We start from the raw sequence: 19,784 nt of genomic DNA, 5'->3' as shown, positions 1-19,784 counted from the left end.
GGCCCTAAACCCCACAGGGTCAGCTACCAGGAGACCTCAAACTGCACAGGAGTCCTTAAACCCCCACCCCAAACTAGCTGCAATAGGTCCCTAAACCCCACAAGGCTCATTATACCCCACGGGGTCAGCAAAAAAGCGGCCCCTAGACCCCCCCCCCAAGGCCGGTTGTGAGGGACGCTGAATCCTAAGAGGCTCCCTAAAGCACGCAGACCCAGCCGAAAAGAGCCTCCAAGTCCCAGGGAGGCAGCTTCCGAGGGCCTTTAACCCCCACCAGACCACCGAGGCCGCCGGGAAGGGGAGCAGCGGGCCGGTAACACCATACCCGCTCTCTTCCGGGGCGGAGCCGAGGGGCGGGCCGGCGGCAGAGCGAAGCGAGAACGGCAGCACCATGATGGCGCAGCGGGCGCTTCCCAACCCCTTCGCGGACTACGATAAGTCCTTGGCTACTGGCTACTTCGATGCTGCCGGGAGGGTGAGTGGGGTCGGGGTGAGGCGGCCGGGGCGGGAGCGGGCCCTTCCCGGGGACGGCCACCGCGCTTCAGCGCGGTGGCCGTCCCCGGGAAGGGCCCGCTCCCGCCCCGGCCGCGAAGCCAGGCTGGGCAGGCAGGAGCCCAGCCTGATCTTGAGGTACTAAAAGGTTTCTAGCCCCGGTTCCCTGGTTCTTCACCCTCTGGGTTACCTCCATCTTGGTAAAGGCCTCCATCTGCCTTGCCTGTCAGCCTTTCCCTTACGCCGCGGTGGTTTGCTGTTTTCTGTTCTCCGTAGCTGACCCCGGAATTCACTCAGCGGCTGAACAACAAAATCAGGGAGCTGCTCCAGCAGATGGAGAGGGGCCTCAAGTCTGCCGACCCTCAGGACTGCACTGCATACACCGGCTGGGCAGGTAGGGTGGCCCCTGGGATCTCCAGAGCAGAACGCTAGGTCAAGCCAAGGCAGACCGTGGGGTTTTTTGTCTGTTTGAATGATCACGGTAGATCCATGTCAAGAATAGTACTTCTTCTGCATGTTTTAATCTGTTAAGGGCCTGTCTTTCTAGGGACTCCCCGTTTTTGAAGCAGGTTTCAAGCTGCAGAAGGAAGACCATGGTGTTGCAGGGCAGGTTTGGGTCTTTTGGTTAATAATGCCAAATTTATACAACCGAGAAGGCCAGCACCTGCTTGAGGGCAAAGGTGGGAACGATTGAAGGGACTGGCTCCAAATCTGGCCATGCTGGGGATGGTGACAAGTGAACTGGTGCTCCATGAAGTAGGTAGATGCATGCAGTTGGCCGCCTACCTGCAAGAAGGTGTTGCATATGGCAGTGGTGAGCTTATGGCCTGAGTTAACGTCTGTCCTTTCTGTTTGGGCTGAATTTCATCTTACAACGTTGTCTGATTGGCAGGTTGCTCCATTCCTGTTCCTCAGGTAGTGCCCCTCCACTTAGCCAGGGCTAGTTCTGCTCCAGTACCTGCTGGAAGGAGCAGAAATGCAAATGTGAGTATAACGAAGGATGGAAGCCTTTCTCACACTAACGCTTGCGTGCAGAGCTTCCAGGAGCTTGTTTTCTCCTGTTCTGCATTTTCTGCCTGGTTTTCCTGCCTTGGGAGTGTGCCCTGCCTTCCCCTCCCTATTCCTACGCACTGGAGCCAGGGAGGACACACCTTTCTCGCCCGCCTCATCCTTGGCTCCTGCTGCGTGCTTTGTCAGCTTTCCTGCCTTCTGCACCCTGCCAGGCTCCCGGGAGGGACCCTGGGGTAGTTGCAATTAATCTCATGCTTGCTGCAAGACTTTTTTGCCGCTTTTTTTTTTTTTTTGTAATACACTACAGTCCTACATGGCAACTTTCTACATTATAATCTGGGTGTGGCTGGCTTATGCTTGGATGCTATGGAACACAATGCCAACCGCTTGCTTGGGAGAATGGTGTTCATTGTGTTGGTGCTAAACTAACGCTGGAGCTTGATGACAGCAATGCCAGAAATGCCTGCTAAAAACTTTAGTAAGGCAGACAAGCACTGAGAGCACTCCAGAGCAGTTCATAAGAAATGCTAGGATGCCAGTATTACATTCCAGCGTGGGAGAACGTTGATTCCATCAGTTGCTGCCTGGCAGCACTCTGCTGCTGCTGCCTGTGAACGTATGCGTTTTTGTTCAGTGATGGCTGATTTCACCTTGGGAGCCAGGTTCAGTCTTCCAGTCTGTGTGACCCTGCTCTGAGATCTCCTCAGATGAAAAGCATTCTATATGTAAAGATGCTCCTCAGTCATGAGGGTGCTGCTTGGCATGATGGTAGAGCCTACCTCTGGCCAGAATAACTCAGGAGATAAAGCAGGAGGACAATTAGCTGATGTTAGGAGTACTCTGAAAGTCTGTGGGGAGAAGGTAAACTCCTTTCCCCAGACACCATGTTCCCTTCCTTAGGGTGGCCTTAAGGAGCTTCATCTTGGAAAGTGACTGCAGCTGTGAAACAGTGCTTGAGAGCTCTGGTAGGATTTCTGTTCGTTTTTATTTGGAAGGAAGTTTCATAAGAGGGTTTCTTCTTTTTTTCCCCAGCATCATAGCATCATTCCTCATTGGGCACACAACCTTCTCACCTTGGCTAATAGGATTAGAAAAAACCCATGGACAGATTTCCTGCAGGTCGCAGCCAGCGAAGTGAAGTTTGCAGATATTACACTGTATCTTTGTCATCCTCCCTTCTTTTCTAATTCTAGCTATATTAATTTATTCAGTGCTGGTTTCCAGAGACAAAATTAATTGGGCCAAGAGCAGCTTTTTCCTGTAATTGCTTATGTAGAAAAGGCTTGTTGAGTATCTTCTCATGTAAATCATTGCCCAGCAGTCTGAAATCAACCTGCACTCTTGTGGCCGCTAATAAGAGAGATTTGAAATGGGGCTCTCTTAGCGCAAGCTCTGCGTGAAATGTAACGTACTTCAGTGTACTACATTACACTCAGTAATACACAGCATATGCTGGCATTTTACTTCAGTGCCTGTTTCTTTCCCAACACACTTGACAGAGCCCTGATCCCCTCGTCTGCATTTGTGCCAGGGAAGCCACAGCTTCTCGGCACCTGAAGCTGGAGCAGAGGGAGGGGAGGGCTTACATTTTCAGCTCAGAGGCAGTGAAAACACACTTTGGATCAAGATTATCCAGAGTATGGCTGAATGCCCTCAAAACACATTTGAATTGGTTTGTTACAGTTTCATTCCCTTCCCCAGAGAGATCAGGGTCCTGTAGGCAATACCTGGTACGTGCCTGGGTATAGACCAGGCTCGGCTGTTGTGTTCTGTTTTGTCTTTTAATCAGTTTAGCTAGACTGCTGTAAGAGCCTTTGTGGTCTTACTCTGTTTCATTGGTATCAGAGTGTTGACTGAGGGAAGGTAAACTGCCGTAAGCTAATTCTGAATTGGAAGCGGTTCAAATCCTGGCAGAAGTACAACTGCCTCATCCATTTTCAAACAGATCAGCATGAGGATGCCGAAGAGTACGTACATGTGTGTTGGTATTTCTCATAGTGCAAGACTGCTTGCTCCAAAGACTGCCTTGACTGGGAGGAGAGAGGATGGAAAGGGAATGGAAGGAGACTGACTCCTGTCACCTCTTAGCTGACCGCAGAAGCTAGGAGGCTCTTGAGTCTGGAGCCTCCTGGGCTGTTGTATCCTTTCAAGATTACAAGGTGATCTGCCACCTGAAACAGTATATAAGGGAGAGATTTCCCTTCCTCTACCTTATGACAGTGCCTTTGGAATTTGTTTCCCATGCGAGCATTCCCTTCTTAGCAACGTCATAGTCGTGGCTTTCAGAGCTGGAGCAGCCCGGTGAGTCCAGCTGGCCAGGCCCACCCCCAGCTTTTGGCTGGCCTGTTGGTGAGTGGCGACGAGGAGCGGGGCTGGGTTGCCTTTTGAAAGGACTCTTCAAAAGACATGCCAGATGAAAGAAAAGCCTCATAAGCATGGATAGAAATTCTGACCATACCAGTTCAGGAACGCTTCTGGAAAAACACCTTTCATCTACTTTAGTGCAGTGTCTTAGTTTTAACCTTCAAAACCCAGAGAACTTGCATCTCCTTAAGAGAGTTCTGTTCAGAAAAACAGAAATCCTCAGATTATCCCTCCCGAATAAGAGGCAGTGAGGCTGCGTTTGATGAGGGAGAATAGAGTGCCCTTGTGTCACCCACATAAACCCCATTCCTGCCAAGTGCTTGGTGGTTAGTTTTTGTGAAATCTCTGTTCTTGGAGAGAGTCAGTATTTGACTGGACAAGGCTCAGAGCAATGGGATGTAAAATTCAAGTTGTCCTTACTTTCAGAGGGTTGGATCAAATCACTTCCACGGATCCCTTCAAGCCTAACCTGTTGTGGGATTCTGTGATGGGGTAATCGGTAGCTTTGGTTTGGGCTGGGCTGGTTTTTTGTTTTACAAAAAGAAAGCTTTATTTTACAAAAGAAGCTTTGTTACCAAGGTTTTAAGGCTGGAGAAGTTGAGGCATCCTGAGAAATGTGCACTAGGAAGCCAAGCTGCAGAAAAATTCACCTGTTGCTCCACATACAGTTGTGAACATGGGATGGTACAGCCCTCTGGAGAAGGTGTCTCACTGTCCCGTTCAGCATGGCTTTGGCATACCATTTATGAGCACAAGATAACATCCCACGAGCCTGCACCAGAAAAGATGCTTATTATCCTTTGGACTGGGCGGTAAAGCTATGCCACCCCCTCTGTAACTTTTATCCCATGCCTGACTCATTAAAATGGTATCAGGTTTGTCACTAGAAACCATCAGGCTTCATCACTATGTGCAGAGATAGGTTTCTGCTTCTCCCCTCTGTGTTTGACACCCTGCTCTGAGGGTGCTGGCTGACTGACTTGCCTGGGTCAGTGCAAGATCTCAGAGCTCTTTATTACTGTAGATGGCAGGTTTGGGACTGGTCCAGATTAGGTCAAGAAATCTCCTCTTGTGGCAACCTACTGTCCTTTGTGAAAGGACCGCATCACAGCTCAGCTCCTGGTGGACACGGAGGCATGTTCAGAACAGTCTAATGCGCTTCCCTGTTGGTGCTGTCAGCAAGGGGACTGCAGCGGAGCTGACACTGAGCGGTGCGTCCTCTCGCTTTTGTCCGCTCTGTTCAGCATGAAGAGGAAGCTTTGTTTCTCTACTGCTCTCCTCCCACCAGCAGAACTGTTTGCAATGGTAGTGCAAGTCTAAACTTGCAGGGAAGCTGAGGCACAGCTTTACTTCTCTTTGATCCACAGAATGGTCATATGGATGAGAGATTCTTTCAGCCTGCTGCAGTGTTTTAGCTCTCGAGCGAGAACTTTTCTGGTATCTCCAGTGATGCCTGCGCTGTTGAAAGCAATGGTTGCTAAAGTTACGGCCATCAGCGCTACCCAACTTGTGCCAACAATTCACTTCTACTAGGTGCATTTAAGTCTGCTCCTCAGCCGTGCTCAAAAGAAATCTCTAATGCAAAGCACCCCCCGGGTGACTGCATGTTGTATCTCTCTCTATACCTCTGTAAACGTTGCCTCTCTAGGCACGGGCCTGCCCTCTGCTGGCCTTCCCTACTTTTGGGCTCACAGATAGCAACAGAGCAAGCAGCAGGCTGAAGGCAGCACTGCATTGCGCCTTTCTGATCAGCTTGGGAGTATGAATTCCATCAGGAAAGAGTTGAGAAAATTGTCTTTAGATTCAGTTTGTAAGGCCTTTAGGTTTTAAAAAGAAAAAGGGAAAATGAATGATTTGGGGAAGCAACTCATCCCTTCCATCCTTCAGCATGGGTCAGTGGTTTTTTGGAGTCTTTTCCAAAGGTGCTTGGGCCTTGGAGGAAAGGGAGTGAGAAATCTTTTTAAAGAGGAGAGACAAAGAAGTCAGAGGAAAACAATGCTGAGACATTAACTTGCTAAGAATCAATCCTAACAGTGGTCTTGGCATGATAGTTATGTACATAATTAGGGAGGAATGATGGCAGTGGGAATAGCAGCTACTTACAAAGCAAAAAGTTGTGTATTAAAGCAGGTAAGTCGAGAGTGCAAGTTGTGCTCAGACAGCTATCAGGCCTATTAAAGTCTAGCAACTGTGCTAGGTGCTACATAAATCAAGGATAGTCACTTGACATTTGCTATCTGGAAGAGGAGGGTTCCCCTTTAAAGAAGGGCTTCATATCCACATCCTTATAGACTTGAGTGATGGCACCGTACATCTGAACTCTCTCTGGAAATACGAATGCTGAGCTGCTTAAAGAGAGGACAAGGTTATTAGCTTCAGCAGGAAATGGAAATTTGCCCTTAATATACATGTGGAATTGAATTGTCTGTAGCACGAAGGTTTGGAGATTACCCATGCAAAATGAGAAAACGATCTAAATTTAAAATTGTCCTCAGAACCATGGAAAGTAATTTTGCAGCATGCTTGCCCCCCTCATTTTACTACATCAAAATCTGCAGAGATTGGTTCTGTTAATTTAGGCGTAAACGCAGGACCTGAGTCGTCTTAGAAATGGTTACCAGTAAGAGGAGAAATAAGCTTTTCTCAGAGTGATGTAGGCCAGTAGCTTTCTTTGGTGCATGTCTGAGGATGCCTTCCAGATCAGAAGGATGGTTCAACTGTGGCAGACCTTTCAGACACAGACCTACTAGGACTCCTCAGTTACCTACTAAAAGCTTCAAGAGCTGGATGAATACAGGGCAGACGGAAGCAAAGGACAGCAATTGATGTGACTTCTTAGTAGGGGAGTTGTTTCTGTAGCTGGCAGGCCCATTGAAAACCTCCAGGGAGGACCACGCAGCCTTTTCCAGTGTTCCTGGTAGCTGCTTATGTTTCAGATAAGGGTTGATCTTATAAATTATATGCTGCAGAGGAGAGTCAGGCAGCCCCTTTCTTTTCTAGGGTGCACCAGTCCCTGGTGTAGGGCTTGGGACCTGCTCAGCAGCAGGAGATGATGTCCAGGGAGCTGTAACAACCTTGCTGGTGCTTCCTACTGGGAGAGAAGACAAAAATAAAATAAAACAAAACAAAACACCCAAGTAGGATGTCTTAAAGCTGACGCTTCTCAGTGCTGATGACGTGTCAAAATCAAAATGACGTGACCCAGCCCTTTACCTCTTGGCATGGGAAAAAATTAATGAGATCGGGTAACAACTCAGCACTGCTCTGCCACAAGTACCACTTTGTTCAAAAATTACTGTGGTTTGTTTGTTGTTTTTTTTTCCCCCCTGTTTAGCAACAGTCCTAGATTTAGGTGGGTTTGTCTAAGTCTCACCTTTTGCTGCTTGCTACTAAAATTGTATGTAACGCGTGTCTCCAGAGCTCTGCTGTCCTCCAGGAGCTCCTGGGTCAGACACTGCTCTTTGTCTTGACCTGCAGTCCACTCGTGAGCAGCATCAGGTAAAAGGAGGTCACAGAGCAGGAGAAGCTGTGGATGCTGCAGCTATGGGTTATGTCCCTGGATGTGCCCGAGAAGCCTGTCTAGAAGGCTTATGCCTTAGATGAGGCTGAGGGACATTGTTTTAGGTTTGTTAAAACTGCCAGGGCACAAAATGGGAAGGGTAAACTTTTCTGGTGGGAGCAACCTTTATGTTCCTTTTGCAGGCATTGCTCTGCTGTATTTGCACCTGTATGATGTGTACGGAGACCCAGCCTACCTTCAGGTCGCCCACGAGTACGTGAAGAAGAGCCTGAGCTGTCTGACAAGACGATCCATCACTTTCTTGTGTGGAGATGCCGGGCCTCTGGCAGTGGCGGCTGTCGTCTATCACAAACTGCAGAACCAGAAACAGTCAGAAGACTGCATCACTCGGTAAAACACTTGGTTATGTCTTTGACCTAATGGTCCTCTTGCTCATAGAGCCGGGCACTCTCCGCCAAGCCTGAATACATTTTCTTGCAGTCTTATGTGAGAGATAATCCAGTAATTTAGCAAGGCAGTGCAAACTTGTTCTGCCCTGGGGAAAGAGCTCTCTTAAGGACAAACACGGCTGCCTGGCAGGCCGCAGGCTGGGGAGCAAGGATGTTGTTCTGCTGGTATTGCTATCTTAAAAATAATTCCAATAAACACAGGAAGAAAAAAATGCCAAAATTAAGCAAAAAAACCCAAACAACCAGAAGGTGAGGTTTGCTGTTTTCTCAGAACCCTTAAATTTAGCTTTACAGCCATTTTGGTGAAAAGGAGAAATGTGGCAGGATTATTAGATTAATTTTGCCACTCACTTCTACTTGCTATTTGTTATTTGACTTTGACTTAAACCTGAGATTGACAGCATCCCTTTCAACTGCTGAATGCAGCTGGTTATGATTCATTTATTTCTATTTCCTGCCTTTCCTCAACTGTTTTCAAATGTATTTTTGTTGGGTACTTAAGACAAGAAAAGGACAAACGAGCAGTCCTCCAGTCAGACAGCATGTGGTAGAGGAAGGGAAAAAGTTAAGGAGATGCAGTTGCAAGCTTTGCTTGCTTAAGGGAGATCAGCTTTGAGAAGGTGAGAAACAGCCCTGTAAACAGTTTCCGTTTACGTGTGGTCAGCACAAAGCCAAGACAAAACTCCTGACACTTCGTAGCAACACCGAGTGCCCTTAAACAGCCATAAGCAAGTGATGCATAATACCAATTAAAAAAGCCACGGGTGGGAGTCAGAGGTGCCTGTATGGTTTGGACACCAAGTTCACACTCCCTTAACTAAGAATAGCTTCTGGTTTATGTGGATACGGTCAGTCTGAGGACAGAACTCTCTCTTCTTATTCTTGAAATAATCAGGGGTTTAGGTTTTGCTTGATACTGTGTCGAAGTGGTGAATCTCACCATGATTAATGTATTTGCTAACAAAAAGGGAACTAGTCTGTCAAACAGTACTGGCCAGTTGTGGTCAACGCATAAGCCCCAAGTTGTGAAAAATCCCTAATTTGTGTTTTCTTGCTGTAGCTCTCCCCTCCCCGTGTCCCTCCTGTTCTGCTTACAGTTCTGTGGCAGAATGGAAACCCATGATTAATTCTGCACTGCCATCTAATGGCATAATAAAGGCAGAGCCTTGGAAATTGGTTTCTTCATACATCTGAGAGGAGGAGAAAAGAAAAATGTGGATTTCTCGAAGGAACAGTTATACTGTCCTTACTCTGCCACCAATTCCCAGAGCAGTTAGCCTGACCGTGTTACCTCTAAAAAGAGAGTATTTCTTTGAGAAATAGCTCCCTTAATGGAAACTCTGAAGTGGGTTTTGAGTATGCTATTTAGTTACAGAACAGTTGCTAAGTTACACGGTGCAAGCGCATAGAAAGTGCACTCTATTACAGCTGTGGAGAAGGGGTTCCTCTCTCTATTTTGTTCTCAGTCTTTTAAAGCACCTCATCTTTACAGAGCCCAAGGAGAGACTCCATCAGCCAGGTTTTACCTGCAGTGGAAGAGACAGAAACTTGCTTTTTCTTAGCTCCTTGCTCTTAGCCTAAATGAGTTCATGACCAACAAATGTGCTTTTATGCTCTGGAGAGACTTAACGTTTCAGGGCAGCCCATTTTCCAAGAGCCTGTGAAAATCTGAGCCGTGTTCTGGGAGTCCTCTTTTCCCTGCCATCTCCCACCAATTCAGAAGGTCAAAGGTTTGCTTTTAGAGCCAGTGGTATACAAAAATCCCATTTTGCTCTACAGTTGCTTTGCTTTTCCTCTGTCCAGAAAGTACTCGTTTTTGACAGTTGAGGTAAGAGGCTAATATGTGAGCATGAGTGGCTCTTCCTTTCAGGGACCTCGATTTACCCCCTCGCCCCTGAGAAATGCATTCTGCATGCAATTAGTCCAGCAGCACCCCAGGCATGTCTTGCCGCACACATGCCATGCAGCCCTGCCCCACATCTCAAAAACAACAGAAACCACTGGCAGGCTTCTTCCCTGATTATTCTGGCTGGGAAAGGAGCTAGAGGTAGAAGCAGTGATGCATGAGGAGCAAGAATAGTAGCTCCAGTTGCTCCTGGTTTCCCCACGAAAAGAAGATTTCCCATCCAGATCTCAGAAAACCCACACTGTGGGTATTACTATTTATCCACCCACCCATTCCTTCTATTGCACCTGACACTTCCCTGACATCTCAGAGCTGAACAACATCACCAGCTGGCATCTCTTCTGGCCAGCCTGCTGCTGGGCAGAATCCATGTGTCAAAACACTGCTTTTCTCCTTGGAAACCTTCCTCTTCATCTCCTTTCCTTGTATTTGGGGCCAGGGGACATGAGGAGGCAGCAGGGCTTTCCTTTCAGCCCACGCAGCTGCGAGCGGGACCCCTGCTTGGAGAGGGACTCTGAGTCTTGGATGTAAAGTCTGTCTCTTGGGTTTAATCTGTAAATCTCCCCCATGGAACAAGGCACATCTCAAGTGGTACACGAGGAGACGGGGCCAATCCACCTTCAGTCACTGCTCTTTCCTTTCTCCTTCAATATCCCGGCCCACTTTGAGTCTAGCGCCAGGGGAAAGCTTCCTGCCGTGGGGAGTCACAGCCCAGCATCCTCTCTCTGCTCTGAGGGTACTCTGGACATTTGGTCACTTTGCTTTGCGACACGTTGTTCTGCCCAGGAGCAAAGGCTGCCAAGGCACCTTTTCTGCTCCTCACGCTGCTGTGACAGGGAAGCCTTGCACATACACAGCTCTCCTGGCTGGTTTCTTCACCCTCTCCCTGTTGCAGCCACAGCAGGAAGCAGCTGAGGGAACAGCTGTGAAGCCACTTATGCTGGTATTTTAAAAGTGATGACATTTTTCAGATTGCTGTCTCGGGGTGAAAAGAAAAATAAAGCCAAAACAAGTCACATCCCTGCTTGTGATGAGAGGCAAAACAAAGAGGCGTTGAGAGTGAATTGGGCTACAAAGCACCAGTGTGAAGAGCTGTCAGTCTCTGTTAGCGCTACAGGAATATCACCAACTTTGCAACACGATATTAGAAAAATGGCAAGGAAAATACCTGACTCCAGCAGACCTCTCGCTCTGCGCTTGTGGGCTAAAGCCTGGTGCCAGCCGAGCTGTGCTCCGCAGGGGGTTGCACCACAGACAGCCCGCAGCACTCATGCACTGCTGAGCTGCCCTCACTACTGGTCACCTCTCTCTACACGTGCCTTGACGTTAAACAACATTTACAGCTGCTTCTGCCCACTTCTTACCTAGATTTTTAGCTCATGAAGGCACTTCTTTCTCCACAAACAGTGCACCCTGGCCACTTGCAGGCATGGAGAGAAAGGAGCTTTTCTATCAGGACTTCCGAGATTTTTCCACGTACCATCAGTGTTAGTTTGACTTTCTAGCATTCCTTGAGCAGACAAACAGATACCAGTTTAGTTTGAAAATAGTCATTTTTGGCAGAGAGTGTGATGTGCTGACAGCATCACAGGGAGGTAATGGTGGGCAGCCTTTCCCGAGCAGCCAGCAACTTTATGCTGACCGTTTCCTATATCCCAGGTTTCCCCACAAGTAGCTTTCCCAGAGCTGGTGCTCAAAACCAAGCACATAGCACAACTGCATTGTAAAGAGCTGAGCGGACGAAAGTAATAACCCAAACAAAAAGCAGAGGGGAAAGAGGGATTCTGCTCCTTGTATAGCTGGAATGCTGAGACCCAGAGACTGGCCTGACATCTCCCAGGGTGTGGGCAGCATGAAGGAAGAAATCATCTCACTGCTTGGTTACATGGCTTTGAGCGTCCTCTAATCTCCCCCATGTGAATTTTTCTTTGTAGTTTGCTCCATCTACACAAGCTTGACCCACGAGTGCCAGATGAACTGCTGTACGGGCGCATGGGCTATCTCTATGCACTGGTATTTGTGAACAAGCACTTCGGAGAGGAAAAGATCCCTCTAAGTCACATTCAGCAGGTACTGTGGTGTCTGCTGCTTTGTTAGCTGTCTCCTCCCATGCAGCTTAACTTTGGGCAAGTAAAAATCAATGCCAGATGTAGAGAACTCTGGCAAAAAGGGAGAAACTACATCATGGTATCCCTGCTGCTCTTCTTCCAAAGGGACAAAGCACCACACGTCCTCCCACCATCCGTATAAATGCCTAGGCAGCACTGAATTGGCATACGCTTCACTCCCTCACCCACGCTCTTCCCTCTGCTCTTTGGTTCTGTGTCAGGTTACTCACTGTGCTGTGCCCAAGACACCAGCATTTCCCTCACCTGCATCTGCTCCCATCCGCAGGTCTGTGAAGCGGTCGTGGCCTCAGGAGAGAGCTTGGCCAAAAGAAGGAACTTTATGGCAAAGAGCCCACTGATGTATGAGTGGTACCAGGAGTACTATGTAGGGGCTGCCCATGGTTTGGCTGGCATTTACTACTATCTCATGCAGGTAAGAGGCACTGGAGGGGAGGGGCCTTTAGCAGCTCTTTCACGTTTCTTTGAACAAGGAGCAGCTTTCTATTCTGTTCTGTTCTATTCTATTCTATGATTTGAATTGGTTCTTGGTGATGTCAAGCTGGGCAAGATCCCTTGTCTGATGGACTTACTCCTGTGTTTGGTCACATATCCCCACTTCTAAAGGTTTTCTCCAAGTCTGTGAGCTTGAATTTCCCACCTCCATGGAGATCTGTAGAGGAATGTGAGCTGCATTATACCAGCAGTTTCACATAATGAAGGCCTGTAGGTCAGCTGGGTCTGAGCTTCCCCAGCTTGTGTTAATTGCTTATAAAGTATTCCCATTTGTTGGTATCTGTGGGCTTCCTGCATTTTTTGAGGTGGTTACTTGGAGCAATCTCAGATCATTACAGAGTGAGAATCTGCACAAGAAAAGCACAGTGAAAGAGATTGTGGTCATAGTAGGAAAGTGGGAAATGCCTTTGTTTCCGAATCAGGGCCTATATCTAACTATGAAAGAAGTGGGACTTTTTCCTTTGATACAGCAGCTCAGTTCTGCGGTGCCTGAAGTAGGCAGGGCAAGACAAGAGGGTGGGAGCTGCAGTGCCCCTTTGCTTTGATGCTGTCTTTCTCACAAATTTGCACAACTTGCTGGAGCTCTGGGAGTATTCCCTTCCCCGGCTCTGAAATGAGGGTCATAATTCCCCTATGTGGGTCACTTTGTGTATAAATTCACAGTGCTTAAGCTCTTAGAAAAATAGCAGCAATAAATAACATTGCATTTTCAAAGCATTAAGGGCACCCGCTGGGCAACGCAGATTATTTTAACGTAGCAATGTTCATAGAAATAGATGGTATCTTTTATTAGATCCAACTCTCCCAGCAGGCGGAAAAAAAGCCACCAGGTTTCAAGTGCTTCGGCTTTCCTTCAGGACCTTCAAAGTTCAAGCCCATATAGAGGATAAGGGGAGCTGCTGTGAATATACCCCTCATCTGTGACTCAGAGGGGAAGGGCTGGTTGGTGGGTTTTTAAGCAGAAGGAGATTTGGCAGGAGGAGGAGGCGAGGTGATTATTGCCCAGGAGTACAGAACTGCTCATTTGGAGCAGGGGAGACAGCAGTGTGCTGTAAGGCCAAATTTGCACCAAGTTCCCGAGCTTCTTCCTAAGCTGATGTTTTAAATAATTTTAAGTGTAAGTCTCCCATAAAATACTGCATGGGCTTCATGCTTCTCTGCCGTATGAAGTACAAGGAGCCTGGGTCAGCCAAGCATGATGCATAAAAAGCCTTGGGGGAAGCAAACAAGGGAAATTTGGAGAGGAGAACATTGGACTTTTATCTCTAATGGTTTTACAGCAAAAGTATTGATTTTTAATTTTCAAGTCATCAACCTGGGAACAGTGTAATCCTTAGATGAGAGTGCTCGTTGCAGTCTGCCATGGGAAATTAGAACTGCACAGATTTCATGTCGGGCAGTGCCATTGGAAGAGGACACTGAAGCCACTCCCTTGCTTCTGTCTGAGGTCAGCGGTGAAGTCACCCCTTTGCAATTACCCAGAAACATCTGTGAAAATGCAGTGTCACAGCTTGCTGGCTGGGCTGGCCCAGTAGCTCAGAGCTAGCTGAGACATTCTAGGTGCTAGGAATCATTCCTGGTATTCATCCTTAATATTGATTTTAGACAGTTTATCTCTTCGCTCCAGCTCTGGGTACCTGAAAATATTCCTACTCATCTTCAGGAAAAGCAGCAGCAAACCCTCTTGCTTAGAGAAATGGGTGGCACGTCAGCGTTTGTTTCTGAGGGGCAGCTTTTGTTTCTGAGGCTGCAAGGGTATTACTGGAAGTAAGTCTCTCCCAAAGGGCAGAGCAGCCTGGGGCCAAGTGGGTGTTTGTGATGTGTGAAAGCCTGGACCAAAGAAATTACTTCATTTACAAGGAGCAAGAGGGGACATGGCCATAGTTGGCTTTGTTTCCACCTTTCAGGCAGATCTTGGGCTTCTTAGGGAGAGGCAGAAATGGTAATTCTCCCTGGTTTAATGCTTTCTCTTTCTTAGCCTGGCCTTGGAGTGAGCCAAGTAAAACTGCACAACACAGTCAAACCCAGTGTGGACTACGTCTGCCAGCTCAAGTTCCCATCTGGCAATTACCCTCCATGCATCAATGACACCAGAGACCTACTCGTCCACTGGTGCCACGGGGCACCAGGTGTTATCTACATGCTTGTCCAGGCATACAAGGTACCAGAGATTTCTGCAAAAACCCTTTGGGGACTCCTAAGTGTGGAACTTCATCATGGAGAAGACTCCGTTGAGTCCTTCCCCCTGCCTGAGAGTAGGATGGCTTGTTACAATGCAGTCACCTCATAGGGACCACTGACCGAAACGGAAATTAGCCTTTTAAAAAATTACTTCTGAAAATACCCATCAGCTGCGTGGGGTATCCTGCTGCAGGTGACTGATGGTGACAACTAGTTGTGTGCGAAGTAATGGTCATACAGCCCCATTCATCGTATCAAAACCATTCTCCTTCAAAGTAGACAGCAAAGTCACAGTGTTAAGACTTCAACAGGAGAGAAACTAATTAACCCAGGCCTCCCCACTCACACAGGGATGCTCTTTGTGTGGAGGAAATTGCCTCGGCAAGAGGGAATATTTCTTGTCTCTGCAGGTCTTTGGGGAACAGCAATACCTCAATGATGCCCTGCAGTGTGCAGAAGTGATCTGGCAGCATGGGCTACTGAAGAAAGGCTACGGGCTGTGCCACGGGACAGCTGGCAACGCTTACGGCTTCCTAGCACTGTACAACCTCACTCAGAACATGAAATACCTCTACAGGGCCTGCAAGGTGAGAGCCTGTGTAAGGAAGGGAGAGGGGATTATGCACTTTTGCCTTTTATGTCACCACCTTTGCCTTTGAAACCTAATTTCTAGTGTGGGAGAGATGCAGCTAGATCTGGGCGGAGTAGTCCTTCAGCAGTGTCACTTGTCTGGCAGCCTGTACAGAAGGAATGTCCTGCAGGAGCCTTGCTCTGCAAGGGATAATGTGAGGATGAGGGTGGTATTTTTTTAAGATCCATCTTTAACAAAATTTGAACAATTTTTATTCCTCTTTTCTCAGTTTGCAGAGTGGTGTTTAAGCTATGGTCAACATGGGTGCCGGACTCCAGACACGCCATTCTCTCTCTTTGAAGGTAGGCTCCATCTCTATGCTTGTGTTTTGCTCCTGGAGCTGAGCCAGTCCAGCACCAAGGAAAACCAAATACAGGCTCCACTGAAGTCTTTGTGAAACTCAGTGTAGAGGATGGGAAGGAAATTGTATTTGCTGATTTTACCCTTTCCCAGAAGCAGTCGTCTTTTGTAGCACAGGCTCATGTCTTAGCTGGAGCATCTTGTCCTCTTGGGCTTCCTGCACAGATTGTGCACACAGGTCTCAAGGGGAATTCTTTAATGGGTACAGGCCAAAGTCTGCCTTATGGTAGTTTGTCGCCTGACTTCTCAGACAGTCTCTTGTCTGTGCACTTTTAAGGATTAAAGTCCTTCATGGGCTTTCCAGTTTCATTCCAAAGGTGAGCGAGGAACATATGGGGCTGCGTTTGTAGGCCTTGGTGGCTCTTACGGCACTTTGTGCCTCCTGCTAAAGGCCCCCCCCAAAAAATCTGCCATCAGCAGGTATTGTTGAAAGAGCCAGTTCCTCAGCCACCATCAATCTCCCTAGCTTTGCTGCAGGCCAAGCAACAAGGGCAGGTACGGCAGTGAGGACCTGCAGCAGCAATGTCACAGCATCCCAAGTTTTGCAAAGGTACCCAGATTGTTAAACCCGGGGACAGGTAAAGCAGGAGGGAGGGAGCTGGAGGGGGGAAGGCCCATCGTGTTTTCTCAGGTGCTTTTCAGCATTTGATTAACTTCAAAATGCTTTCCCCACTGGAGTACCTAAGTTGCTTGGGAAACTTGGGTTCAGACCATGGAAATTATTTACGTCCTTCTGAAAATGTTTTCCTTTCCTCTGTCTTCATGACTCATTCGCCCCCTGGATAGCTGATCAAATGGGTGCCCAAAGGGAATCTCTCTGAAGCACAGTGTGTTTTCTTATCCCCAGGAATGGCTGGAACAATTTACTTTCTTGCGGACCTGCTGGTGCCAACCAAGGCCAAGTTCCCCGCATTTGAACTCTGACTCTGAGCTTGGCAGTTTCCTGCCTGAATCCTTCTGCACTTGGAAAAGCACTTCAAAGCTGCTTTCTCCTTCTTCCAAACTCATCATTGTTCACCTGACCGAACGTAAATCCATCCTCCTGAGGGCATGCTGATGTCTCTAATACTTCCAGTCATCTCATTGCATTGTTTCAAAGACAGAATGTAGATTTTGCTGGTGTCTCCTAAAAACGCAAAGCTGCAGGTGGGAGCAGGGAGAAAATGTACAGTATTTTGTCGGCTATAGAGTTTTGCTATTTTCTGTATCCCATTTCCTGCGAGAAAGTTTTCTATTGAACGTAACTTTTGGCCATTTAATTATTGGGTTTTTTGTGCTGACAAATAGTTGCAGGAATTTAGTTGCCTTTGGAAAACAAAAGATGAAAATCTGAGACTATTGCCCTGCAAGTCGCTTTTAAGTGTTTTCTTTCTGAGCACCCTGGGAGTGGACACTTCAGTAGGTGAGCTGCTCCACATGAAGCGCACATGATGGACTGTGGAGTCTTTGTATATGTTTTTTTAATGTCAGAGTGCAAGTGGCACAGCTGGAACTGACTTGCCAAAGCCTTGTCCTGAATTTCCACCTGTCTGCTTTAAAGGCGAAGGCTATGTATAGCTCTTTTCTGCATTTTTTCCAGTGACAGACTGGAATCCTCTAGCGTTTGTGTTTATTTGCCATCTTATGCTAAACCTTGCAAAAGTCCATTGATCATCTAATGGAAAACTCCAATCTAGAAGTGAGCTAAGCGTGCTTCCTGGGGTGGTCTCTTCTGTTTAGCCTTGAAAGCTTATTTTGCAGTCTTTATTTAAAATTATGTATGACAATTATAGGTGTTAGGTGGTGCCAGGCCCACCAGCAGCAGCATGGGAAAAGAAATGTATTCCACTGAGTTCTGTCAGTGTTTAACCTATTACCTGTATAGATGCTTTGTGTTATAAGCTTTCCTGAACCTGGATAATTTACGTCACTTGTTTGCCCTGTTACTGCTTGTTGTAGTTCGATGTGCAACCACACATCTACCCAACTGGAAAGTGTGCCCTAGGTTAAATAGCTTTGACCTGTCAAGCAGACCAGATACTTGCAAGGGGGTAGATCTGCTTTTCCGTCCTTAGCTGATGCTGCGATAATTTGCAGCAATTAGGGACCTGGCCCTGTAAACCACTTCCTTAGCACTGAGCATGAGCTAAACACTAAGCGCAGTGGAAGTCACTGATGCAGCCGTACTGCGTCGTGCTGTTTGAGGGCAGCTCCTCAGCCTGGGCAAGAGTGGATGTGGGTTCTGATCTTTTAAGGGCCTACTTGCTGAGTGCCTTAGGCCACCTAAGAGCTGGTGAGCAGCTGCAGGGCAGCACGGGCAACCTCCAAGCTGGCACGTTCCTGCACCAACAATAGTGAAGCAGGAGAACCAAACTTGGCACGCTTAACACAGTGAGATCGCTTGTGCCTGAACGCAAGGCAGCCTAGCCACAGTGGCACAGGCAGACCCTCCGGAACCTCCTAGATGGGCTGCTGCAGCAAAGAGTAGAAGCCATTCCTGGAAGGCTGCCTGTTCTTCACAGCCCAGGTTCCTGCTGCCATCACATGTTTCTGGAAGTTCATCAAAAGACAGCCTGAAGTGCAGAGAAACTCATCTGCTTTGGGGCAGGCATCCCTGTCAAGCTCATGCAGACTCAGCGGTGCTCATCCCCCATCAGTCATGGGGCCTAAACAACACAGGCTGGTGTCACGGCAGCATCACATCCCAGGGTTCGTACACTGATCAGGGATCGTCAGGGGCTGGTGTACAACTTCTGAGTGCAGCACTGTTTAATAAAAATAATGAAATGAACAAGCTTTGGGTTATTTTTACCTTTCGGTTTGTGACCAGGATTCACGTCTGAAGATCTCAAGATATGCTACAACAGCAGCTCTGGTGGTTCCTGGCAGCTCGCTGACCTCCTGCCCACCCTGAGCGTTAAGTGTATTTCACATTTTTCCCCGTCTCCAATCCATTGAGGCCAGTCCTGTGCTTTCCCTTGCACGCTGCGCTTTTCTCCCAGGATGTCCTTTTGCAGCACTGTTTCCATTCAAGGCTGCGTCCTCCCTGCTGTGACTTCCATTGGAGACCACAGTCCTGCAGGTTAATCTTAATTGCAGCAAAATACACCTGTGTGCAGCACTGGCCACCAGAAAGAGGATGTGGATCCTCCCCAAAAAAGCACCCTCCTGCCCATTGGAAGGAGGAACAGGCTGCCTCTGGGAGCCTGTGACTGTCCAGCACCAGAGGCTTTTAAGACCATACTACGAGGAATGGTAAGGGTAAAGGTGATCCTGCCCTCCAGCACAAGCATAAATTAGGCTACTTGAAGTCCTATACAGCCTGCTTTTCTACAATTCCTGTTTCTATTTAGGTTTGTGGTAAAGCTTTTCAGACAGGGGGCCAGCAATCGGGAAGGGAAAGGGAAAGAAGCGTAGTGCAGAGCTGCTCTGGTTGCCCTTCCTTTCTCCTGCGGTGGGGGTGTTGCCCACTTGCACCTATCTTCCTGCTGAGTGGAGGGAGCGGGAGCAAGATGAAGCCTGAAAACATGCAACTGCTCCTGCTTCAACAAGCTACTGACAGGGCCTTTATCAGAAGCGTAGACATTTAACACTTAGTTCTTGGTGATGGTTATGTTTGTTCATGGCAGTGGTCTGTTTCAAAAAAATCAAGTGCTCCCAAGAAATAAGCAAAAACCATTTTGAATGCATTGCCATCTGGATCAGTTTGTGTTCACCTCCTGTGTATACTAGTGTCACCAGTAAGATGAAAAATGTCCCAAACACTTTTAACCAAACATGTCACCTGAAGCCGTGCATCTTCCCCCAAGAGCCTGCTGTGGTTTCAGCTCTCGAGAGCTGACAGCAGCTTCAGCTATGGAAGAGGTGACAGAGGGACAGTGCACAGAAGAGGTGTTATTGCTGCCTCTGCCCAACTTATTTAATTTCCCATTCCTGCATATTAACTTCTCAAATGCCCACAGACTGCCATCAGTGCTGATGCTAAATCCATCGCTAATTCTACGCTGCCAAACAAATCCCCCCCTCCCCACAAGCGGTCCTCAGCCCCTACAGCATCAGCAGTCAGACACACCGCTCACCTGCTAAATCAGTTTACAAATTACCACTGCAGTCGTCAAATGCACACCGGTTTCGCTTTGAACCATTGCAGAGGGGGCTGCGGGCTGTGGCGTGGCAGACGCCCACCTTGTGTTGATGGGGAAAACGCAGAAACCCCAGCCTGGCCTCCTGCCCCCAACAGGGATGTTGTTGTTCCTGTCTGACAGGCAGGGGG

General features: G+C 47.9%; 1 protein-coding gene across 1 annotated transcript; it reads left to right on the top strand.

The window, feature by feature from the left end:
* The first annotated feature begins 342 nt into the window (after positions 1-342).
* On the top strand, positions 343-17,793 carry LANCL1 (LanC like glutathione S-transferase 1). The gene is made up of 9 exons (XM_063340995.1): positions 343-472; positions 766-883; positions 7,567-7,774; positions 11,674-11,809; positions 12,134-12,280; positions 14,339-14,521; positions 14,952-15,128; positions 15,402-15,474; positions 16,380-17,793. The coding sequence occupies exons 1-9, from the start codon at positions 389-391 to the stop codon at positions 16,454-16,456; spliced, it is 1,203 nt and encodes a 400-aa protein (XP_063197065.1). The 5' UTR covers positions 343-388; the 3' UTR covers positions 16,457-17,793.
* The last annotated feature ends 1,991 nt before the right edge of the window (positions 17,794-19,784 follow it).

The sequence above is a fragment of the Chroicocephalus ridibundus genome, chromosome 7 (genome assembly GCF_963924245.1).
Source record: "Chroicocephalus ridibundus chromosome 7, bChrRid1.1, whole genome shotgun sequence".
Taxonomy (NCBI): domain Eukaryota; kingdom Metazoa; phylum Chordata; class Aves; order Charadriiformes; family Laridae; genus Chroicocephalus; species Chroicocephalus ridibundus.
Note: the sequence above shows the minus strand (reverse complement) of the source record. Positions and strands in the feature narration are given on the sequence as shown.